The sequence below is a fragment of the Helobdella robusta genome (assembly GCF_000326865.2).
Source record: "Helobdella robusta unplaced genomic scaffold HELROscaffold_83, whole genome shotgun sequence".
Lineage (NCBI taxonomy): Eukaryota > Metazoa > Annelida > Clitellata > Rhynchobdellida > Glossiphoniidae > Helobdella > Helobdella robusta.
The window spans coordinates 233,237-260,262 of NW_008705481.1; the positions used below are offsets into that span (position 1 = coordinate 233,237).

Consider the following 27,026-nt stretch of genomic DNA (forward strand, 5'->3'; position numbering starts at 1 on the left):
AAATTATGCCAAAACATATAATAATAATAATAACAACAATAACGGTAATTGTGAGTGACAAATAAAACAGCACGAAAGTAATGGTAGTGAAAAAAATTTATAGGAAAAAAAAAACTACCTAATTAGTAACGCAACCAACACCGAAATCCGTTAGCAATAATTAATATAAATTATAATTATAATAAATATTAATAAAATTATTGTTATTTATAATATATTAAAAAAATAGACAAAATATAACAACCGTAATGTGAGAAGGGCAATGATCGAATGAAACATAATACAACACAAGACAATACAATACAATACAATATAATACAATACAATTCAACAAAACACAGCTCAAAACAATGTACATACAATACATAAAACCGTGATACAATACAACCATAAAACAATACAATACAATATAAAACCTTGATACAATACAACATAAAACAATACAACATGAAACCAAGACACAATACCACATAAAACAATACAACACAACATAATACACACAACACGGCAAAATCATTAGAGCAATCTCTTCCACGATCGATCCTTACTTTTTAAGTTGTGCTTCTACGTTCATAAAACAGTTGGCTGCAAGCAAAGACGACAAAATGGTACCGTACCGACGAATCAAACCAATCAGTCATTGTCATAACCTCAAGATAAGGAACTCTTCCTCAACTTTACCAAATTGGCCTCAGAGGATCTGAAGAAAGAAACCTAAAGACCAAACCTCCCTCTTAGAGAAATATTTCTGACCGTACCATTTCCATATAGACGCGCTATGATAACTAGTAATGTTTTACCTTTTTACATTGCCAGGCTTGATTTATGCAGTCAAATGAAGATGGCGATGATAGTTTTCACGGCAACAACAACCACAACAACAACAACAACAACAGCAACAACAACAACGTCCTAGTTAATCGGAAACCCGGAGATTTAGGAATATTAACAACAACTACACTAAACAACGACCACAATAATAAAAATATATTGTTACAATTACTGCGATTCATATATAAAAAAATATTAACAATAATAATTCAACCATTATTATTATAAATAATAATAATAAATTATAATAATAATAATATTATTATTATAACAAAAACATTGTGATGAAAATTATACAACAATTCAACATTGGAAAACGAACAGGTGGATTTAAAAAAAAAAATAAATATTTTTAAAATTAAATAAAATTTGGTATCATCTTTTTAAAATTATGAGTTATCGACATTTTCAGATGCTATGTCATGGGTATCAGGAAAGTCCCAAAAATTTTTAAACATTTTCAATAAATAAAATATAAAAATATAAAAATATGGAAAGATAATTTGTAGCCATTAGTGAGTGAGTGAATGAATGTGTGAGTGAATGAGTTGTTGAATGAGTGAGTGAATGAACGTGTGAGTGAGTGAATAAGTTGTTGAATGAGTTAATGAAAGAATGAGTGAGTGAAAAAGCGAGCGAGTGAGCGAGTGAGTGAGTGAGTGAGTGAGTGAGTGAGTGAGTGAGTGAGTGAGTGAGTGAGTGAGTGAGTGAGTGAATTATCGTTTATCACAAATATATAAATGTATACCATATGTATGTATTATCACAGATATATAAATACATATGTATACCATATGAATGTATGTCTGTGTGTGTATGTGTGCATGTCTGGTGTGTATATGTGTGTATTTCTGTGTGTAATTACCAAGTGAACAACCCAATAACAAAATTACCGTCACAAACAAATATTAAAATATAATTATTACATTAATATATATATATATATATATATATATATATATATATATATATATATATATATTATAATATAATACAAAATTCATAATATAAATATTTATAAAATATTAATAAAAGTTATAGGATGCAGTGGACACGACAATGTTAGTAGGAACAATAGCAACTACAATAACGATAATAATAACAACAACCAAGCCAAACTTCAACGGTAGAAAACAACAAAAACAATTTCGAACGCTAATAAACAAAGATAAAAATAATAACAGCAACAACAACAACAACAACAAAACCCTCCAATTACCACTTGGGTCTCTTAGCTTTGGGGCCCTCCACAGACGAAAACGGCTTTCCAGTATGACTCTTGGAAAGATTTTTCCCAATGGCTTCAACCCTGAAGCCGATGTCGATGAGGTACTTGTGGTCGAGAAGCTGTCGCCCGTCGAAGATGTGAGCAGGCTGGCACATGCTGGAGTAGATTCGCTCGTAGTCTAACGTCTGCGATGTGGTGTGGTGTGGTTTGGTGTGGTGGCTACATGGATTTTAAAGGAATTCAATAATTTAATGGAAATTAAATGAATTCCGTAAATTCAAAGGAATTCTGTAGTAAAATGTTACAGCCTGTAAACTTGAAATGTAACTGTGTAAATAATAATGAAATGAAATAATACATAGATTTCAAATATACATTGAATCATGAATACAGCCAACTCATGAGAACAATAAAAAATACATCGGTAACGATAAAAAAATAATTTATTATGTTTATTAATATTATTACGATCATAATAATTATATTATAATGAGACAGACTGACCTTGAACTCGTCCCATTCGGTGCAGATGACAATGGCGTGAGCTTTCTTGGCGGCCTCATAAGGACTCTTGTATATCTTTATGTATTTCTCAATGTCAATGCCTGTATGTGTGTATTTGTGTGTATGTGTATTTAGATGTCTGTGTGTGTCTGTGTGTATATGTCTGTGTGTGTGTGAGTGTGTGTGTACATGTGCATGAGTATATGTCTGTGGGCTGTGAGTATATGCTGTACATGTCTAAAAATGATGAATACAACGAATGAAAAAATGATTATGAATATGGTGATGGTAATAATTATAATGAGTGCATGAGTGAATGATCTGACTAACCTTTCTCTTGGTATTCCAAACTTTTCAGTTCACTGTAACATTTTTTTGTTGTTGGTTGTAGATGGTTTTCATTAGTTATTATCGAATATATTATATTTCTAGACTAATTTTAGAAAAAAAAATTCTATCCATCTATCGCCATCATCCATCCATTTATCATGCTAATGCTTAACGATAAATTAAGTCCTCTATTTATTCACTCATCCAGTCATTCATTTATTCGTTCATTCATTCATTCACTCATTCATTCATTCATTCATTCAATTGTTCGTTCGTTAGTTAGCTCATTTTTTCACTTATTCAAACATTCATTCATTTAATCGTTCAAGCACCCGAGCATGTAAGCATCCATGTATGAATGCATCCATCCATCCATGCAAGCCTTCAACTTACAACAGCATTTGTTCGGGGTCGACCTGAGGGTCGTAGATTGATATCTGGGCACACTCGTCAATCAGGTACTTGCATATCGTGATACTCGGTGATTCGCTGATGGATGGATTGATTGAATGGATGAATTGATTGAATGGATGGATAGATTGATGGATTGAATGGATGGATTGAAATAATGAATATTATTCAAGCAAATATTACCAGCCGGTCAATTAATTTATCAACCAATAAATCATCCGACTCCTCTTTAAAAATGTACAAACCACGTAACTATTTAGTCCAAAAATCCAACCAATCAAAGTAACTAAATGATCAACTGACCCAGACAGCCAACCAATCAATTAAAAGAGGAACCAGTCAATCATTCAGTCGACCAATTAACTAATTAACACAATTCGTTTATTAGCCAATAATAATATCAACAAAACCAACCAACCTGCTTGAAAAACAAACAATGAAGACAACCAACCAAACAATTAACCAACACGACAGGCAGCCAACAAAACAATTAATTAACATAATAGCATCCATTCAACCAATCATTGAATGAACAAACCGAGGCAATCACCGGCCCACCAATCACCGGCCAGGCAATCACCGGCTCACCAATCACCGGCCAGGCAATTACCGGCCCACCAATCACCGGCCAGGCAATTACCGGCCCACCAATCGGCAGCCAAGCAATCACCAGCAGCCAACCAATGAACGAACAGGGACACGCACAAGCAACCAACCGAGTGTCGGCAGTATCCTTCTTAAACGCAAAGCCAAAGATGGTGATCTTCTTGTCGCAGACCGTATTGAAGAGCGCGTGCACGATGTTGTCCACGAAACGACGCTTCTGATATTCATTCATCTCTATCACCTATATCATCATCGTCATTGTCATCATCATCGTCATTATCTTCATCATAATCACCTTCATCATAATCATCGTCATCATCATTATAATAATTATCGTCTTCAACATCACGTCTGGTGCAAAAAATTTTCCGACTCCAACTTTTTGATTTAAAATTTTCCGACTGGACTCCGAGTACAAATGTTCGACTTACTGAAGAGATGATGATGGTGATGGTACGCCGCTAAAGGCAGACGTGTGTGGTGTGTCTTTTGGAAAACAGGGGCAGTTTCAAAAATCATTCTAGAGTATAAAATAAAAATTCCTTTCCAACTCTCAACACTCTCTTGGAGTTGGATGGAATTAGATGAAAAATATCTGCCGACTTCAAAAAAATCCGGAGAGAGAAAGAGAATGAGAAAGAAAGAGAGAGAAAGAGAAAGAAAGAGAAAGAAAAAGAGAGAGAAAGAAAAAGAGAGAGAAAGAAAAAGAGAGAGAAAGAGAAAGAAAAAGAGAGAGAAAGAGAAAGAAAAAGAGAGAGAGAGAGACAGAAAGAGAAAGAAAGACAAAAAAGAAACATAGAAAAAAATAAAAAAGATTATGTAGATAAGACAGATTGAATTTTCTTATTTACTCTCATTGCAATATTGAACATTATTGGCATGAAGATTCGTTAAAGCCAGCTGCCATCTCGATGATGATGATGATTGTGATGATGGTGATGACGATTGTGATGATTGATGGTGACTATAATAATAATAATAATAATAATATTGTAGTTGTAAGAGATGCGAAGATGAAGATGAATGACGAGCATTAAGATGAGAATCATCAGTGGTTAAATGATAATCTTGGAGGATTTTAAAAGTCCAATCATCATTTTCATATCCGTAATCATAAATACAATCATCGCCACCACCACCACCATCATCATCTCCACCATCATCATTATTATCATCATCACCATCACCACACCATCATAACCACACCATCACCGTCACCATCACAACTACCACCACCACCACTATCACCACCATCATCATCATCATCATCGTACTTGGTTCCAGTAGGCGGCAACTTGTGGCAGGTTGAGGCACTCGCTGAGGTAGACGAGGTTTAGCACATCCTTCTGGAAACAACTGCCTCCGAAGCCTGACGTCATGGTGGTGGTGGTGATGATCGTGGCGATGATGATGATGATCGTGATGATGATGGGATGACGATGAAGATGATGAGATGATGATAACCAACCGACACTGGCGACCAGGAACTTGGGACCGATCCTAGAATCCAACCCTATGGCGTGTGCCACTTCTGCCACGTCAGCCCCTAAGTTATGATAGTGATGATGACGAAGGTAGTGAGTAGTGATGATGATGAGGGTAATGACGGTGAAGAGGATGATGGTAATGATGATGGTGATGACAATGGTGATGACGATGATGATGACAATCACCAACCAGTAGCTTCACATATTGCAGACATGCTGTTAATGCTTGAAATTCTCTGGGCAAGAAAGGCATTGGCCGCCTGATGATGATAATGATGGTTATGATGACAATAATGATGGCGGTGATGATTACGATGATGATGATGGTGGTGGTGATTATGATGATGATGACCAAACAAGTCCCCAGCGAACCAATCAAGTAGCAGCCAATCAACAAACCAATCAACTAATAAATCAATCAATCAATTACTCATTCTTTCAGCCAACCATTCATTCAATCAACCCTTCATCCAATCACCCATCCATCCGCTCAATCAATCATTCAATCACTCAACCAACCATTCATTCATTCATTCATTCATTCAATCAATCAACAAACCAACCAGTTTAGAAAGCTCTGATGACCACGTGTTGGTAGCCACAATTTTTTGTCTGGCCACCCATCTAGAATAAATGTTGCTCAAGGACTCTATGGCATTCCTCCCTGGATAATAATAATAATAATAATAATAATAATAATAATAATATAACAATAACAATAATAACATTATCATCATCACCTTCAGGGGTTTCCTCCCCACCAATCAAAACCCTGTCAGGGTTCAGTAGGTCATTTATGGCTGTGCCCTCTGCCAAAAATTCAGGGTTGGAGAGCACCTGATGAGACGATGGCGAGAATGATGGTGATGACAGTCGTTTGCGATTGCAATGATAAGATGAATGGTAGTCATAAAATGTTAGTGAGCATGATGAGTGATTGTGATTGTGTGGAACTGCGGGCTGTATGAGTATGGATGATGCAGTGTTTATGGTGTACGACCTTGCTGTCAGTTGCAGGATTAATTAGGAAAAATTAATTGAGAGGAAATTAATAATAATAACAATAAAAATAATAATAATAGTAATAATAATAATAATAAAACTAATAGCATTAATAAAAAGGAAATATTAACCATAAAAAAATCATCAGATAGACAGAAATTGCATAAACGAAAATAACAACAATAATAATAATATTATTATTGTTTCTATATTAATAGTAGTAATTATGATAATATTAATTCTAGTACCTTCAGTTAAATTAAAAAAAATGAATAAATGAAATGAGAGAAAGAGAGAGAGGAGGGGAGGGGAGAGAGAGAGAGAAGAAAGGAAAAAGAGTAAGTAAAGAACCAATATGGATACAGTGACTATGGCTTGAAATTGGTAAACCTAAAAATTGTAATCTTACAAATGATACAACTGAAATAAATTTGGCACAAAAAAAAACTATTAAAAACAGTGTCAGGCAGGTGAAAACGCTGTGCGTTACTGTTAAGAACTAACTGAAAAAAAATCATATATCAAATCTAACTGTTAAATTTGGCATTGGTATATGAAGAAAAAAATTAAATTATGAGTAGATAACTGATGTTAATATCTAACCTACCTACTTACCCACACCCATATACCTTATTATTCAGCCATAAACCAACAAACAAACAAACAAACAAACTCACAGTATAAACAGTTAAACAAATCTGCCTACAAAACAAAAAAAATTTAATTAACCTACTGCATACACAGACCTACAAATGAACAAGCCTACATACAAATCCGAACACATACAACAAATTAATTTAAACAAATATACACACAATAAAACCTACACACAAACAAATATGGTGTGTGTGTGGGTGTAGAAATTATTCGAAAAAATTACCATAGTTAGTCAGCTTTCTGTTTAATTTTTCGATTTTTCTAACGGTTGATCGTAAATCATTGTCAAGTTTCTTGGGTTCAATACCAAAATTTGTATTTATTTTACACATGATAGAACATTTAAGCATGATAGAACATTTAAGCGTAATAGAACAAAGAAGCTTTTTTCGGTATTCCTATACCATCTTCGGTCTTCGAATTGATACCTTGTTTATGATGTTTATATATATATATATATATATATATATATATATATATATATTTATTTATTTATTTAAAAACGAACTACAAACATATTAACGCCAAACATTCGGTAGAATTTATAGAATATTGTAAAAATTATGGTCTATTACCAACATACATATATATATATATATATATATATATATATATATATATATATATATATATATATATATATATATATATATGTGTGTGTGTGTGTGTGTGTGTGTGTGTGTTTGTGTATAACACGATTTTGTTCAAATTAACTGACCATTGATTAGCATAATAAATATAAATAATTATATATACATATATGTGTTAATGATTCACCGGATATAGATTCGCCCAAGCATAGTTTTTTAAAAAAGGTGTAATGTAGGAGAAATTATTAACAAATAAATAATAATAAATCACTACTGCTACTATTAATAAATAATAGTCATAATAAAAACAACAACAAACAACAGCAATAATAATAATGGTAAATAATAATAGTCGTAATAATAATAATAATAATAAATAAGAAAAGTGAGGAAAAGTGAAAAATATCTCAAACATAATAATGAAAGCAATAACAGTAAAAGGGCTGTCCGTGAAGTACATCACGCTTTGAAGAGGGTAGGGGGTACGGGTTCAAAAAATTTTGACACTGATGTGACATTCAGTTTTGCACTTGGATTATCTCCATCGTGAATGAATAGAAATTTTATTGTTGAAACATTTTGACAAAAAATGTTTATAAAAGTTAGTAAGTTAAAAGTGCGCGTCAAAGGAATTTGCTTCTTGGATGCTTTCATCCTCGAACTTTTCAATTTTATTCACAAAGTACGTATTTATTTGTGTTTAACGCCATTGTATGTGGTTAATATTCATTTGTCATTTGTCAATAATTATTCGCAATATTTATAATTTGTCGTTCATTGTTTGCAGCTTAAAGACATTTAAGAGCAAGAGGGCTAACTTCAACACTCCCCCGTTATCAAAATAATGATTCCTTTTTGTTGTAATTCGATTTAACCTTTAAAAGTTCAAATATGGTCAATCAACTTCATTTTCACCAAAAAGAAATCATATCACCCGGATTTTCATAGATCAACGACCAGAATTTTATATCCAATGAGAGACTGAGTTTCTTTCCAACCTCAAAATGCTTATTTTCAATGGGGTGGGGTCAAAAAATTGTGATACCCTTTATATTGGGCTGTGTGAAAATTTGTGACAATTAATGACATGGGAAGGGGTGGAATTAAAAAACGCCAAAAAAGCGTGATATTCTTTATGGATAAGCCCTATTATAATAAATACACTCCCTCTATATATATAAAATAACAATAATTATAAATAATAATAGTAATAAACATAATAATTATTTTATTGTATTATAACTTAAAAACTTCCAAACACGCCTGCAAGAATTCAACCTCTTTACCTGAAACTAGAGGAAAACAAAAACAAACAAAAATGATAAAAAAATTTATTTAAATGTTTATTTGTGGTTAAAACAAAAATAAATATGTACAGACATGAATACATACATACATATATATATATATATATATATATATATATATATATATATATATATATATATATATATATATATATATATATAAGGTGATAATGTGTGTGTGTTAGAAAGATAAATGCAGAATTCAACATTAAGTGCATTTAATCAATATAAGATAAGTGCATCTTGTTCATGATAGACATTACCATAATCATCATATCATCATAATCAAAATCGTGGTATCAACAACGACTAAATCACCATCATAATCACAGATGAGAATGATAAAATGATATATTGTAATCATTCTGCCATGTAGAGAATGGTTGATAATCGAAAATAACAATAAATAATCAGGGCATATTTTTCAACATCACCAAAAATTTTTCTCTCTCCGATGATAACCCCAGCAAATGTCCGAAATAGTTTAAAATTTTATAATCTTTTCAGGGTTTAATTAACAAAATTATCATGCACTATAAGTAACATACAAAAAAAATTAACAACCACATTTAATATAAACGAAAAATAATAAATTAAACAAATTAAATATTTGAATGACGAGCACACATTGCTGCACAATCCTAAAAAATGCCCAGCACATCCCTATTTCTCACTAACTTGAAACTGGACCCCAGGTTTATGATTGCTGTTCAGTATTTCCATGATACTCTCGGCAGCCTTGACGGGCACCGTGCTCTTCTCGACGACAATTTTGTTCGATGTGGAAATGTCAGCTATGCGACGAGCTGCTGATTCTATGTACTTCAGGTCTGGGGCCCGACTCTGATTATTGTCATTGTTGTAGTATCGTTAAATGGTGTCAGTGGTAACAATAATGTTGTTATTGCTTTGGGGATTTTGGTAGTAGTGACAAACAATAACAAGGATAGGAGTTAGAACTTTCAAAGCAAACAACTAAACAGATAATAAGAGTAATAATAATTATAATAATTACAATAATAATAATTATTATTATTGTTATTGTTGTTATTATTGCCATCATTAATAATAAACTTGCACCTTCCCAAGGCCATAACTTTTAGTTGGAGTGTTGACGCAAATAAAGACGAGATCTGCCTCGTGGATGGCTGCATCGATGTTCGTCGAGAAGAATAAATTCCTTCCTCTGCACTCCTTCACTATGTCATCCAGGCCCGGCTGGGAGGGGTGCATGGATAAAGGGTTTGACAAATGAATGAACAGAGAGATGGATAAAAAGATTGATGGATGGATGAATGGATGGATGGATAGAAAGGTTGATGGGTGAGCATATAAAAGGATTGACGAAACTATGGAAGGATGGATAAATTGTAAGAGGATGAGCGAAAAAAAATGGTTGATGGGTTGTTGAATCGGTTGATGGATGGATGGATGAATAAATAGATAATTCAATGAGCAGGATAGGATAGGATGGTTCACTCAAAATGACAAACACAAAACAGGTAAAAATCAGAGTATGTTGGATTGACACAGAGATTAATAATGATTTGATATTGATATTGGTATTTAACTAGTTACATTGTTGCACTTTCAAAGCAAACAACTACATAAATAAAATAACAAAAATAATATTAAATAAAAAATAAATAAAAATAGACACATGACAACCACGTTGATTACCACGAAAATAAAAAAGCCATTTTTAGCTCGTGAAGTTAGCCATGGCGACAACACAACAAACAAAAAACTCACCTCAAAAATAGGTAAATTATTAGAATTCCACTGATCGATTCTCTCTTTTGACAGGTCGACAACCTTGACCGTGATGTCAGGACACTTCAGGGCTATGACGGCACAGGTTGGACCCCCAACATAACCAGCCCCTATGCAGCAGATGTTCTTTATTTTTACAGCTTCAGACATTATCTTGGAAATAAAATTAATAATCTACAAATACTTCCCTATTTTCAATTGAATTATTATTTCTGTTTTTAAGCTTTTTGAAAAATAAAAAATTTTAAATTATAATGTTTAATTTGACTAATAAAGGATTTATATATATTATATAAGTACGTTGTGTGTAAATAATTATTATACACTAGATAATATACACAACACACATATATGTATTGTATATTATATGTATAATATTTATTTATTTATACGTGTGTGTGTGTGTGTGTGTGTGTGTGTGTGTAGATGTGTGTGTGTGTTTGTGATTGTGCAAGATAAAATTAACCACTTCCGTTAAAACTTGTCCAAACATTTAAAACTCTTGAAAATAATATCTTAGTAAAACCAGTAAAGTAGAGTAGTATGTAGTATTTATGTGTGTTTGAATTTGAATTGTATTGTATGTATGTATGTATGTGTTTCTATTTTTAATTTAATAATGTTTAACTGTTTAATTTAATTTAAAAATTAAAAAAATAAAAAACTGTCAAAAAACATTTCTAACCTCTCTACTTTGTTCTTTCACTTTCAGTTTCACAAACAATAAAGATTAAAACAAAGTGAATATTAAATATTATTCAATTTATTTTATTAATAGCTAATAATTAATTAATTAAATAATTAAGATTCAGAACTCCCAACCTTTAAATTTTAAAAACAACCAAATCTAATTAAAACAAGTATAGTATTTAAAGTGCCGTGTGTAGGTGTGCAGTTGTGTGCGTGTATGTACGTGTAGCCAGCCACAAACCACGTATGCAACGGCCTGAAATTCTTCAGTTTCGCCTTTATTAAAAGTTTAATTGTTAATTTAGGATCTAAAATTTTTTAATTTGTTTTTTAGATGTTTTTTGTTAAATTTATTGTTAATTGGGAATTATTAGTAAATTATTAAATTTTTTTATGCATATATAAGCGAAAAGAAATTATAAAACTTCAGTATAATTTTATTTAAAATTTAAAACAAGAGTTAAATTTTTATTGTATTAAAATGGTATCTAATACTAATTTTTATTTTATCATTTCAAGGCCACAAATCAATTTAATATTATTGCTTATTTATGGTCTTTGTTTGGTATATAAACCCAAACCCTTTCCTGATCTTCCTTTATTTGTGTTTCTTCGCTTCGGCTCGTTCGTTTGGTGCGTGCTTTGGAATTCTAATATGGCGTGCGAATATTTCGCTTTTTAATTTTTTTAATTTTTATGTTTTATCTTCATCTTATTCGTCTTACTTTTGTTGATCTCGTCATGCAATTTGTTTGCGGTACGGTTTCTTTGCCATTTTTATTTTTAGACTGTCAATTTCAATGTCAGGCGGCCATCCTGTGACGACTTTTTTCTAGTAAATCATGTTTATATTCATTATTTTATTTGGTTGATGCAACAGAGTGGTTGTAGTTAATTTGTAATTTTTTTTTGTTCTCACGTTTGTGACCGCAGACCAGCTCCTAACGTATCTAACATCAGTGATTCGTTCAGGCGTTCTTTATCTGCGCATACTAAAGAATTGTAGCATCCATGTTTAGCGAGAAACTAATTTTCGCTGACGTAAATGCTGCACGTTACATTCAAATGTCAATTTAATAAGTCAGTTTTTCTTTTATCGTCATTTTAAATTTCAGTCTTGCCCCAGCCGTTACTCAGCGTTGGTTTGCGCAGAAACATAGCTCCTAACCTGTCTGATCAATGACTGGTTCAGGCGTTCCCTTCTGCCCATATTGAAGCTTGTCATCGCTATGTTAGCGGGAAAAATCAATTTTCGCGTTAACACGCTTGACCAAGGACACGTGACAATGAATTTTTTTTAAATATTGTGGACCACAGTTAGAAATTCTGGGCGTCTTATTTGTGACGCATCAGATTCCCCATTGCTGTGTATATCGTGTAAGACGTTAAAGCTCTGGCAGTTTTTTGTAGACCGTCAGATCCTGAGGAGTCCCTACATTTTTTCCAACTAATTATAAACGTTTTTTGCATTTTTTTTTCTTTATGCTAGTCAATACTGTGTTAAGAAGAATTAACCACAGTAAAATCACTATACGTTAATATATATTTGGGCTGATGAATGAATGATTGAAAACAAAGTTAAAAAATGATACATGCCTTGTGCCACAATTTTACGTCAAGCAAACGAGAAGAAATTATCTTAACTAATACCATTCAGTAATATCAGGCTGGGTGTTTAAAATGTTTTGCAAGAGATGAGCGTACAGACAATGTGACTAGATCTTTGTAAGGGTCAATAGAGATAAACGCAGTTTAAAAAAAACTGACCAAGTACCCACCACTAAATAAATATCAAAAAAATATCACCACCAAAATGCGTTAACAAATGAAACTCACAAGATAAATAACAACAAAAATTAAAGAAAAATGTAATGATATAATGAAGTAAACATTAAGTGAAATGAGTATATGTGCGTTAAAAATAAAATCAATATAGAATAAGTTATAAAAAACAAACTGAGAATGTTTACGGGTGAAACTTTACGTGAGGTGTTTTTGTTGGGAAAAATTGTTATACATATTAATTGAATATTTATTTCTTAAACTGGAAGTTTGGTAAAAAGAAACCTAAACAATTATCGATCTTTCTCCATGTTTGTGTGTGTATGTGTAGCTTAACTTATTCCGCTTGCTGACTAACTAATTAACTTATCATCATTTTAAGAATTAATTAAAATAAATGATGGAAATGAAATAACTAGAATCATGATCCACATTATTGAAATACTATTAGGACGTAATTGGATAATTAATTGATTTATTAATTGGATAATTAACAAATTTATCAATGGCTTCTGGGGGACTGTTGGCTGTCTTGCTTGATTTGTGTGGGTGAAGTTTCAGTGTAGGGACAGGTTTCATTAGGATTGTGCCCGACGCACTGGACTTTCACTGTATACTTGTTATCCCACATGCCTGTGTGTGAAAATGTGTGTTTGCGTGCGTATGTGTGTGTGGTGTGCGTGTGATCGACAGTAAATATTTATTATTATAAATATTTATTATATCCATGTGTGTGAGTGAGGTTAATAGCAATTATTCATTATCGATTGACATCAAGAGGTTGGTTAAATGACCAAAGTGTGTGTGCGTGTGTTTGTTTCCGATTATATTATCCTAAGAGGAAGTAGTTATGCTTATGCGGTATCGACTGTTTGGCAAATAAATAACTAATATAAAACTAACATTAAACAAAGTGAGTCCTACATTTAATTTGGGGTAGTGTCTTGAGGGAAGGGAAACGTTGAAGACAGACAAAAAATTTCGAAAGAGCAATTGTAAATAATATAATGTTTTTGTTGATAAAATGAATGGCTAACAATTTTCAGTATTTAAAATAAAAATCACGCAGCAAATAAACAACTAGAAATCAAAACATGAAACTTTTTCAACAACAAAAAAATGAAGCCAAACGAACCACTAGAAGAGGAACTAGAACACAATCCATGAAGAGTGCAAGGAATAGTTTCCAGTTGACAGAATTCATGCAGGAGACCTCTCGCTTTTTTGAGGACCATGTCTGCATTCATATGCATGGAGAGGCTGTTGAAGTGCAGGAGGAGGTCATCCGAGGGCAAATCCTGGTCCACCACATCCTGTCCATAAATGGAGAGGACTGAGACGACGATGAATATGTGGAAGTAGTCAGTCAGGTACCTGCCAATGTTTTCGTTGTTGGTTAGTTTGTCGTTAATGTTGATGAACCTGTTGCCATTCATAGTTGTCGTATGCGACTGCTACGACCAGGGCCGAATTAACCAAAGACACATGATACAAATGTCTATGGACCGTAATTTTTAAGGGCCCGGATTTAAACTCCATACTTGCCATAAATTTAAATTTTTACTTATTTCAATATTGACACTTAATAAAACGGTTTAGTAAAGACATTTATCACGTCAAAAGTGCACAAAGTCAAATCCAATCGTTCCTTCTAGCCTTCACTATGAAAATAAATAATTGATGAATCTCACAGAATCGTACTTGTTCATAAATTCATTCTGTCTGATAGACAGATAGAAACAATGCCAAAATTAAAATCACGTTGAAACAACAAAATCAGAATGAAAGAATAACTTCTGCAAAGATTTTCAAACTTATAAGAGACTAGTTAAAATTAATGTAAGTGAATAATTAAAACTGATATGATTGAATAATATAATTATAATTATTATGATTGAAAAGATATAAACAGTAGAACCAACCTGGCCCAGCAGACCTCCCATATTCTGAGGGCATCACGTTCTGCAAACTCTCTTTTGAAGCAAAGAAGTAACCATCTGTCAATCAATCAATCATCTAATTAATTAATCAAATAACTTATTAATTAACTAATTGAATTTTTAAAACATAAAACTTTAATCTACCAAATCTATCTTACGAATAAATTATTAAAATAAGCTCCGCCCAACAGGCCAGAAGCTGACCTATGACAAAAGAGCAAATCCAGGCCGTCCTGTAATTTCAAGAGATGATGATAAAAACTCGGAAGCAACAACTTCAACAGTTCTCTCAAATATAACTGGATGGAAATTTTTATTATGTTTATTAATATTTATAATAATATTATATAATATGGTATAATATAACATAATATAATAGGCTCAAACTAAAAAAAACATAATAATTTTTTTAGACCCTTTCGAAAAGGAAAATGAATTATAGATACGGTTTTACTAAATCATCATCCTTACCATCTTAGCTGCTATTATTATCACTAATAGTAACTATTGCTATTTCAAAATAATTATGACGTGATTGTAACATTATTCTATCTGAGTAAAGATCATGTAAAATATTTTAAAGCAAGAAAAAATCTAAAACTATTTTAAAAACATTTTCCCACTCGTATCAATCACCAACTGAAACAAACAATCAAACAACGACAACAACAGTATCTCAAACATATACCACTTCATCAACAACTAATCATCAACCAACCAATCAACTGACCAACCAACCAACCAATCCACTGACCAACCAATTGATCAACCAACCAACTGACCAATCAACCAACCAATCAATCAAGTGACCGACCAGCAGCCAACTAACCAGCTGTCCATCCATATCGACATCAGTGGGGGACGAGAAGAAGACCGTGTCCTTCATGAGGCCGACGAAGCACCAGTAGGCATCTGATTCGTTCTTCAGTTCGATGAGGATCGGAGCGAGGAGGTCAGACATCCCCTGCGTGTAGCCCTGCGTCGGATGGGCCACTGCATAGTTCAGTAGAATGTTCCTGTACAGGGTTTTTGAGGATTTTGTTTTGTTGGAGTATTTTCGTAATTTAAAAAATGTAATAATTATTATTATTAATTAATTAAGTAATTAATTAAAAAATATATCGATGTTGTTTCATGTCTTTATATTTTGTTTTTTAAGTAGGATGTAAGTTGAAAATAATTTGAAGTTTATTTAGAATCATCTAGAATCATTTAGAATCAAAATTTAGAATCAGTTTATTTCACAATCATCATCACTTACAACTGCATCAAACCATAATAGAATCATCACAGGTACAAACTTGAACGCATGGGGCTTTTCATCATTTAACTTTCATCTTCGTCGTTATTTCCGCCATCAATTCATTACAATCATAATTATAAGCAGTCATTAGCACTGTCATTAACACAACAACAACAAAATTATCAACACAATCATCATCGTAATCGACTTTATCACCACCATCAAGATCATAATCACCACCATCTACTTCCTCCTCCTCCTCACCACCACCACCGGGACCAACTTGAGCACATCGACATTGGGATTGCTCTCTCCGGAGAAGTACGGATGACTCCTGTCGGTCCTGATGACATCCTTCTCCACAATACACTGAGTCGAACGCCAGAACGCCTCTCTCTCTTCTCTACTCATTCTCTCCCTGCAAAGCCCCCAACGCCATATTGTCACGCTGTTGTCAGCGTCGCTAGCAACGCTACCACAGATACTACAAACGATACAAGCTTGCGTATAAAATTATACATCTTTATTTATTAGTAGTCTGTAGAAGTGCCATGTCTCGAATTGTAGCACGCGATAGCCTGGTTCGAATACTATCTCAGAAAATACCTCGCATGCTAAAATGCCGTTTTATTTTATACTGTTAGAATTATATTTACTACTAGGTATATTCACTTACATCATTACTACATCAAATAATTGTTACTACAATTAGTACAGTACATTTCTATTATTAAAAAATTAACTGTGGTTGCTATCATGGGTAGAATAAATTACTACCGTATCAACAAACAACAGCTACTGGTACTAATCGTTAAATCAAAAAATTACAACCGCCACTAGGGGCCAACAAATAATGGTACTAATTACAAAAACAACAACTATATTAAGTGCCACTAACGCTGCCTTAAATTACTGCTACTGCTGAGCGCAGCGTGAAATTACTAGCCTAACTTTCCTAATACTGAGGTACTCGAGGTACTTATCATTCCTGATACATTCACGATCTTCGTGCGTGGAGAGGTAGGGGTAGTAGTGCAGTAGGAAGGGCCACACCTCGGCCCTTATTGATGGTTCAATACCCGCGAAAAAGATTGCCTGGTGGTCGGGGTAAGAATTGTTGGAGGGGTCGTGATGGTGGGAATTTTTCATGTGATGATGATAGATTTGAATAATTATAATACTAATAATGGTAATGATGAAGATAAAAATAAAAATAATAATAATAATACTATTTATGAACAAAAACTGATTACAGTCGGACCTCGGTATAACGAATTTGATGGTTCCAGAAAAAATTCGTTATATAGAAATTTCGTTATAACGAAAAATCTTTATTGCCTAAAAGATGTTTATATGCTGTATATTTATATAAAAAACCAACCCTCTACTTACTTATTATGATAAAGAAAAGTATTAATACATGCTATAATTGTAAAAAATAAAGTTTTAAAAGTGAAATTTATTCTTTGCTCTGTGCAACGATGATTTCGATCTGTTGAAATTAATCGAAGTAGAATTCGCAAAAATTACTAGAATACTAGAACAAGAAACAATAAATATGGTTCTAGGATATTAAAACTTTAAAAGAGTACAAAAACTCTGCTCATCAATTCATAGAATGTTTGCTGGTCGGATATTTCTTTTAACTTTTATAAATTTCGTTCGTTATAGAGAAATTATTTTCGTTCTATAGATTTTATTTATATGTAAAATTTCAAGGGACATAAAAAATTCGTTAAATAGAGATATCCGTTGTATAGAAGTCCGTTATATGAAGGTCAGACTGTATATCATAGATGTACAACATAGAATATACAACATATAGAACGTACAACATCTCAATTGAAAAATTAAAAAAAAAACAGCAAATAAATATTTTCCAAACCTTCCTGAGATGTAGATGATCATTGATGACGCCCATATCATTCATGTGCACCCGCCACGTCTCTCGCCTCAGCATCTCCATCGTGCCCTCGTCCGGGTGGCAGAGTTCGTGGGGCAGGAAGGGGCGAATAATGGAGAAGTAGTGGCTGCTGTCATCTTTCTCCATCCCCTTCGTCATTATATGAAGAGAACAAATGAATTATGATATGACCCGGCACGATGGATTTAAAAATGATAATATGATGATGATCTGTGATGATGGCCAGTGGCGAATTTGGACAATTTGACAGGAAGGAGGCCAAAAAAATTTAAACTGGAACCACTGATGATGTAATATCACGGTGATGTAATAACGTAATGATGATGCAATAACGTGATGGTGATGGCTGAATGATGATAGTGGGATGATAATCAGTTGCGAATAATCTAAACTTAAATATACCTCCACCAGGGTTTTTATCAACATCTTAATCACTTTACCATCATCATATTTTCTAGCACTATTATTACCCATTACCTGCCTTCTAATGATTATTAAACATTTGTAGATAACATTTCTATTCTATCATCTATTTCATCATCTCCCTCTGAAATGATGTTGATGCTGATGATAATAATTAAAACGATGATGATGACGATGAGAAAGACGATGACAGTGGTGATTAATAATGTGTTGGAAAAAAGTTACTCAATTTGGAGCCAGTTATGACCACAAACCTGGACGGGGTGGACAGGAAGTAGCCAAAGATCAAGCCCATTATAGCGTTAGAAGGAAGTGAAGGCTTCCGCTACTCAAAGTAAAAAAGATCGCAAAATGACTATCGCTACTGCTACTTTTTTGAAACTTTTATATGAAAACGGCTGTAAAAATATCTTTCACTTATTCCATTTTGATTGAAATCTACTTTATTCTTACCTTACTACAGGATGTTGGAGTCGGAAAAAATTTCCAACTCCCAGAAAAACTTTTCAAATTTGCATTATAATTGTATCTAGAATACAGAGTGTCGGGGTCATCAGACGTAGTGGGAGATTTTTGTCGGAGTCCGAATTTTCCGAGAGGCGGGAGTCGCAATTTTGGAAAAATTAAATCGATTCTCTGAAATGTTTACAACTTCACAAAAAAAATATAATTACATCAATAATATTGATATTCTCAATTGAAATTCTATGGTTTCGTACTGAAAAAAGCTGTTTTCAACATTCAAAGACTATATTCATATGAATGGATGATCACCTGTTACAACCGTATACATAATAATGAAACCATGTGTTAACAAAAACAAAATAAAGATAATAATCATAAAATAATCAAAATAAATAACTGAAAGAACCCTGAAGAGCCCTTTTAAGATACTCTACTTTCACACAATTTGTTGGATGAATAATGAATAAATAAATATTTTATATTAATTTAACAATAAATCAAACATAAACAGCAATTTTATAAAATCATCAATTATTAACTCTTTAATCAACTAACTAACAGACTTATGAACAGAACAACACGCCTACACCTTACTCACGCACACACACACACCACACGCATCTCACACACACGCAGGCACACACAAACGCACATGTGAATACGCATGAAGACATGCATGCATGCATCATCGCCACATGCATTGCACTGCACGTGATAAAAAGTAATCACTTTGAATTCAAACCCAGTCACTGCAACAACAAAACTCGGCAACACCATTTTGCCCGCCACTGACCAACCAACTGTCCGACCAACTGGCCAACCAGCTAACCTTCCTAGAAGCCTGAGCAAGGAATGACCAATCCTTAAAAGTTTGGACCAGCCGATCGAGACCGCCGTGGTGGAAGTGCAAGATCTTGTACTGACTCTCTCTGCTGGCTATCACTAACTGACCGCTGTTGCACTGGTTGTTACTGTAAAAGATCCTTAGCGACCTCATCTGACCTTGACGTGTGCATGGATGGACGAGCGAGATGATTGGATAAGTAGATGGATGGATGAAGTGATAAGAAAATGGATGGATTAGTTTATGGATGGATGAATAAATAAATGAACAAAATGAATGAATAAATAAATGAATAAATAAATGAATGGACAGAATGATAGATGAGTGAACATTATGGATATGTCTATCCATTCTTTCAAACGAAGAATAATCAAATATCTTCATATATTACGCTAGGCAATAAAAAAATGGACATGGGTTTACAAAAAATCCAAACACCTACACACAATTTATAAATAGACAGGTTGTTGAGGAACGTTCAGGGACCACAATAAATCAAAACAACAAATTGAGGCTGGTTAGGATTGAATAGAACAAAATAAGGGCAGCCTATGAGAAGTGGGAGAGAGAGAGAGAAAAAAGAGAGAGAAAGAGAGAGAGAGAGAAAAGAGAGAGAAAGAGAGAGGGAGAAGAAAAGATGAATTAAAAGAAAAATGGAAAAAAACTACAACAACAACAGCAACAACAACAAAAACACTGATTAAATGACTACAACAAACCTAAATCAACTGAAAAGACACCACATACAAATGAGAGATCATTATCAACACCACCACTACTATCATCATCATCACCATCCTTTGATGTCACGTCCACAAAACTATTATCATTACAGCCAATATCATTACTACGACTATCATTATCATTGTCATCATCCTCCTCATCATCATCACCAATGTTATTCTTCCCAACATCATCAGCTCCAACTGCGATGAATGAGATTGAATTTTCTGGAAAGTTCATGCGATGTTTTGTTATGAAGTGTTTTTGTTTTTTAAATGCTGCTGTTGTTGGTATTGTTGGTGACGATGTTGGTGTTGTTGTTGTTGTTTTAGATGACGTCGTTGCTGTTTTTGATGTTGACATAGCATTCGACGAGGTAGTTGTTGTTGTAGATGTTGGAAAATTTAAATTTTGGTCTGTTGACGTCGATAATATCATGGTGTCAGGAAGTTGTTGCAGACAGTCATCATCTTGTAGCTGCTGTTGTTGCTGCTGTTGTTGCAGCTGCTGTTGTTGCTGCTGCTTCTGATTAATTTCTTTTTGCTTCTTCAGCAGTTTAAACTGCTGCTTCGGTAGCTTATTGAAGTTGAAAGGGTTGAAAAAGTTGCTGTAAGGTGATGGCGGGGAGTTGGGGATGGAATCCGGTCCAGATGTTGGTGTCGATGATGAGGACGATGGTGATGACGAGTTTGGTGATAATGGAGATTGTGGTGGTGATGATGATGACGTTCCATGAGCTGGTAGTGTAGCTGATGGTGATTGAGTAACATTCGAAGGTGATTTATGTGATGTAAAATTTGAATCAGTTGATGCAAGGAGGTCAAATTCATTCTTCACATCATCATCATCACCATTTCTTTCCTCTTTTTTACATACATTGATGTTGTCAACACCGACACTATCGCCACCACTGTCGTAATCATTATCATCATCGATGATGACGTCATGATGACGACATTCTTCAAGCTGCTCAGTCACCACGATCAGGTTGTCCCCGTCCATCTCGATGGAGGCCACGGACTTGCTGGAACTACTCGAACGCTTCCTCAGCTCATCTGACATCTGGTGAGTCGGAAACAAAAATTATGATTAATTATAATCCGCACTTCAATTATTATTAATTAATATTATCACCATCATCCTCTTAATTAAGTCTGTAATGAAGTTACCAGTGCACACCTTATTAACAGTTTTTGATTTGAAATAACCAATTTGACATCATTTTTTTTTTCAAATCAAAATTGAAAGAAATAAATTTTCCCACCTTTAACTTATGCAAATTGAGATTTCTAGGTACATTGCTGTCAGTTTCAAAGGATGAAGAACTGTTGAAAACTATGTTACCTGCTGCACAGTTCTCATTGTTACAAATGTTGTTATTATTATTATTATTATTAATGCTACTGCTACTGCTGTCATTTCTGTTATTAATGTTATCACCGGCGCTGTTGATGTCTTTATCCATGTTAATAGAATTGGTGTATTTGTTTTTGGCCTGTATGCCATCCAAAGAGTTGATGTCATTACATTTGCCATTGTCATCATTATTGATGTAGTTGTTAATGAAGTTTTTACTGTCAGGGGTAATAGAAAAGACATCACCATCGTCACTGTCCTTATATGGTTCATCATTTCTTGGCTTGGTAGTGCGAACTGGGTTGGAGATGTTATTACAGATTGTAACGCCAAAAATGCCAATGTTAACATTTTCATTTTCATTAAAGTTATTGTCGTCGTTGTTAGCGTCACCTTTAAAGTCGATGGTTTTGTTGTTGGTGATTATGTTTATCACCAACGGGAAAGTTTATATTAACGTTGTTTTTATAAAAACTATTTTGGCATTGTTGGTTGCTGTGAATGTTTTTGCCACGATTGGCAGCAGGGTCGTGAATATTTATAATGTTGTAGTGGTTGTTGCTGCTGCTGCAAGAATTTTTACCATTATCATAATTTTCGCAGTTATTAACATCATCTATACTGGCCAGACTGTAATTATCGATATTGTCATCATTGTGACTGTTGTTGTTGTGGCCGTTGTGGTTGCTGCCGGTGCTGCAAAGGGGTTTACCCTGCCTGGGACTGTTCTCGATGCTGCGAGGATTTTTTGTCAAAGTTGAATTGGGTATCCACGTCAAGATCAATGTTCTCCCGAGAACCTTTTGTTAATTTATTTTATCAATCATCTTGAAGGTTTTTTGAAAAAATTTTTTCAGTACTAGAAGGCATGGCAAAATGGCAAAAATTCACATTTTAGTTAAATCTACAAGATATATATTTTTTTCACATAACAAAACATTGCGTCAGTTAGTGCAAAAAATAATTGAATGAACTGATGGATAAATAGATAAATTAACGAATTAATTAATTAATTAATAACAAAATGGCATATGTAACTGTCTCTTAAGATATTTTAGGCATTTTGAAATGAAGATTTTGTCTTTAATGGGTTGACTGAGCGAGTGCTGGTTTGGTAATTATGTTTGTGTTGGAAGATGCATCATATAAATATAAATATACATAGTATAAACATTATTGTTGGTGGTGGTCTTGACAGGCATTGGTGGAGATTGAGTAGTGCAATTAGTAACTGTTTCTACTTTCTTAAATAATCCAAAATCAAATATGCTAAATAGCATTGTAATCAATAAAATTAAATCTCGGCAAACCCTAACTCTAAGCAAATGTTAATTGATAATATAACATAAAATAAATGCAATCATGAAAGTTAAATTTTACTGACAGCTGAAATCATTTTATGTATAAAGTTATAATTATTCCATTTTTATTAAAACAAAATATAAATACAAAACGCAAGTTTAATATCTACAAATAAATAAACAAAACAAACTTCCCATTTTTGATTCATCATTAAATGAATAATGTCAACAGGAAGATAACAAAAACTACAAATTAGAAAAATGTCAAATGAATGGAAAAGCAAACCAGACCTCATCTTCTTGTGATCGAATGTTCATGTAGCCAGGATGGTGCTCTGAATTCTTGTTCAGATTTGCCGGCGGATGAACACAGACATTATTTTTACAAAATATAATTTCACCATCCAAAGGTGGAGCTTTTAAGCTGATGTTAGGCTTCAAACCCAGAAGGTTTGATGCTTTTGTAAGAAACGTTGTCAGAGACATCTTTTTTAATTTCAATTGCCCTTTTATATAACAGTATAACTATAATCTTTTAGTTTTTATCTTATAAACTATAATCTTTTAGTTTTTAACTTATTAATTTACTTTACTTTACAAACACATAATCATTTTTTAATTATTTATAAAACTAGAAACTGTTTCCAGTTATTGATTTGAAAATTTATTAATATTTATTTATGAATACAAAAATAGACTTTTTTTAATTATTTTCAATTTAATTTATCAATAAATTATCAATTTCAGCAACAGGATGCAGAGGCAAATGCAGTCAGGTCAGTTAAGTCAGGGATCAGTAGATTAGATTTAGTTAGAAGAAATCAGACTGCCAAATGATTAATGAAGTGCCAGATCGAAAAGGAACACGTGAAGAAGAAGCAACAGAAGACGAACAGACATCCAACATCGTTTGCTAACTTATAAAATTCCGACCATCTGTTCCGCTATATAACATTATTTTATCAGGTTTACTTTTCAAATTCAAACACAAGAAACATAACCGAACAATTCATGGAAAACCAGACAACCGTTTTTCAATAAAATTTTAAATAAATTGAATCCGGAACATTCAGCTAAGGGCAGGCCTATTTACCAGCATACAACACCTTCTTATGGGTTGAAGCAGAGATATGCAAAGAACCTCAATTTTTTCAACTTTTAATTATTTTCAGTAATGTCTAATTATATGAGTCTCCCCTTGCTCCAAACCACATAACTAGAATAATAGGACTAATCGATCTATCGGTCGGGCTATTTGTCGTGCTTGGATTGTTGGCTTATGAAAGTGCATGGATTTTAACGAGCAAGCTAAATGAGATATTTACTATTACTTGATTTAATATGCTTAAAACATTGTAGTAATTCTATTTAATTTTAATAATGATTAATAGAATTATGTATTATTAAATTATTTTTGTTAATTTGAATATAAAAATTGCTTTTGGTCCGGTGAAATCCGGTGGCTTACTGAAGCCGAAGGCTGGCTTAGTAGGATTGAACTATAGTCACCCTTTTTTTCACACTATTCGATCATGTTAAAAATTGGTTTTCTTATGAAATAAACAGCCTAAATAAATCAAAATTGTTATTTGAACAACTATCTTCATTATATTCAATGAATATTTTACATTCTGCTGGTGCTCACAAGAAACTGGCTGCTGAAATCATACGTTGGCTTACAGCAGTGGCTTACAGGGTTTCATAGAACTCTTACGATAGCACTTTTTTGTACATATAATGCTTTAAATAAATCAATATATTCATATCACAATTATTTTTGTCAATATAAATATAGAAATTGCTTTTGTCAGGTGAAAAACAGTGGCTTACTGAAGCCGTAGGTTGGCTTGATCGGATTTTTTCTCATGTATACAATACTATGAAATAAATCAATCAAACAATCAGTCGGTCGGTCGGTCGGTCAGCCGGCCAGCCAACCAGTCATATATGTATATATATATATATATATATATGTATGTATATATATATAAAGTAAGAAAGAGAGAGAGAGAGAATGAGACAAGTGGTATGCGTAAAAAATAACGTTTCAATAAATAGATAAAAATATACAATACACATACACGCACACACACACACAAACAAACTCACACATACACACACACACACATATATGTATATATATATATATTATATATATATATATATATATATATATATATAACGCTTGTATTAAAAGAAGAATGTCAGCTTTTGAAATGCCTAATGAGAACAACTATTTTTATTTCGTTGTTGTTGTTGCTGTAATTATTATTATATTGTTGTTCGTTGATGATGGTTGTGATGATGATGATCGTCATCATAGTTAACAAGATTAACAGTATAAAATACTTAAAATACATTGACAGAAATGACATGAATGTTTATTGTGCTGCGTATATATGATGGCAGTATGTATGTATGCGTGTATGTATGTTTGTATGTATGAGTGTCTGTGTCTCTTTATGTGTACATGTTTGTATTCGAGATTTTAGTAAGGAAAGAAAAACACAACAGTTGCTTTTATTTGACATCATCAAAAGATGAAAAGTGACGAAAAATTAAAATTTGTTAAATGTCAATTTTTTAAAATGTTCAGATTTTAAACAAACAAATATAACAAAATATCGATCGATAAAAAATAATTATCACGAAACATGAATATTTAGTAAGGACAGTTCACAGCATATCATAATGACTAAATCAACATACCAAACAGAAATTATTCATGCATGCATATATACAAAGTAAATCAGGAAATCTCCAAAAATTATATAACCAAAATAAGAAACTAGAAACCAGTCAACATTTTACAAATAAATAAATAGACATTATTAAAAAGATTGTTCAAAAATGGTAAAATTTAAGGCGACGACAAAAAAAATTGTAGTTTGTTTTGTTGGTGCTGTGTGGTGCTAAAAAGCGAAAACAAACACACCACAAAAAAAAATATTAAAAAGTCGCAAGAATAGTAGTCAGTCACCTACCTACAATTAAATTACTCTCAGGGCCCTAGCTTACCTGTAATGATAACTCAACTCATTTATTTTACATATTTTAACGTTTTAATTTTACTTGAAGCTTTTAATTTATTTTAATGTTAATATTTTACTTGAAACTTTTTAACTAATGTTAAGCCCTAGCCTACATACAGTTGTTCAACTCATCTCAATCCCTAACTTACCTATGAGTTAAATTAAGTCCGGTAAAGAAAATAGAAAGTTGAAGAGAAACATAACAACAACGACACCGAATGAATGGATGTTGTGTATGTGTGTGTTGTATTTATGTGTGGGCGTGTATGTAAATGTGCGCGCGCGTACCCTCCAGAAACTTCTTCACCCACTGCGGACGAACCTCCATTGCACAGACCATCATCTGACACGCACCGAGGAAATGAATTTTACCGGATACTGAAAAACAAAATTGAAAGAAAAAGTTAATTTTTTAAAATAAAAAACAAGCCATTGAAAAAAAGTAAGAAGCAACTTATCTTACCATGAGATTACCATCATGAAACGTGTTGACTCCCACCACAACCCACCTCTGATCATTCTGTAGACAAATTTTTTTATTGGCTTAGTAGTAAATGAATGTTAAAACGAAAGAACA

The 27,026-nt window shown here is 33.0% G+C and overlaps 2 protein-coding genes across 2 annotated transcripts; both read right to left on the reverse strand.

The window, feature by feature from the left end:
* Positions 1-2,046: 2,046 nt before the first annotated feature.
* On the reverse strand, positions 2,047-10,876 carry HELRODRAFT_90436 (hypothetical protein; the record flags this gene model as incomplete). Its single annotated transcript, XM_009032536.1, has 12 exons — positions 2,047-2,244; positions 2,564-2,702; positions 3,290-3,382; positions 4,021-4,151; positions 5,185-5,279; positions 5,379-5,456; positions 5,588-5,657; positions 5,961-6,061; positions 6,138-6,234; positions 9,632-9,796; positions 10,034-10,171; positions 10,706-10,876. The coding sequence occupies 12 exons, from the start codon at positions 10,874-10,876 to the stop codon at positions 2,047-2,049; spliced, it is 1,476 nt and encodes a 491-aa protein (XP_009030784.1).
* Positions 10,877-12,874: 1,998 nt separating this feature from the next.
* Positions 12,875-23,903, reverse strand: HELRODRAFT_116366 (hypothetical protein; the record flags this gene model as incomplete). Its single annotated transcript, XM_009032557.1, has 14 exons — positions 12,875-13,831; positions 14,337-14,572; positions 15,121-15,195; positions 15,343-15,437; positions 15,968-16,154; positions 16,665-16,795; positions 17,324-17,476; positions 18,267-18,434; positions 20,023-20,195; positions 20,757-20,890; positions 21,434-21,623; positions 22,171-22,413; positions 22,778-22,916; positions 23,709-23,903. The coding sequence occupies 14 exons, from the start codon at positions 23,901-23,903 to the stop codon at positions 13,701-13,703; spliced, it is 2,250 nt and encodes a 749-aa protein (XP_009030805.1). The 3' UTR covers positions 12,875-13,700.
* Positions 23,904-27,026: the final 3,123 nt, after the last annotated feature.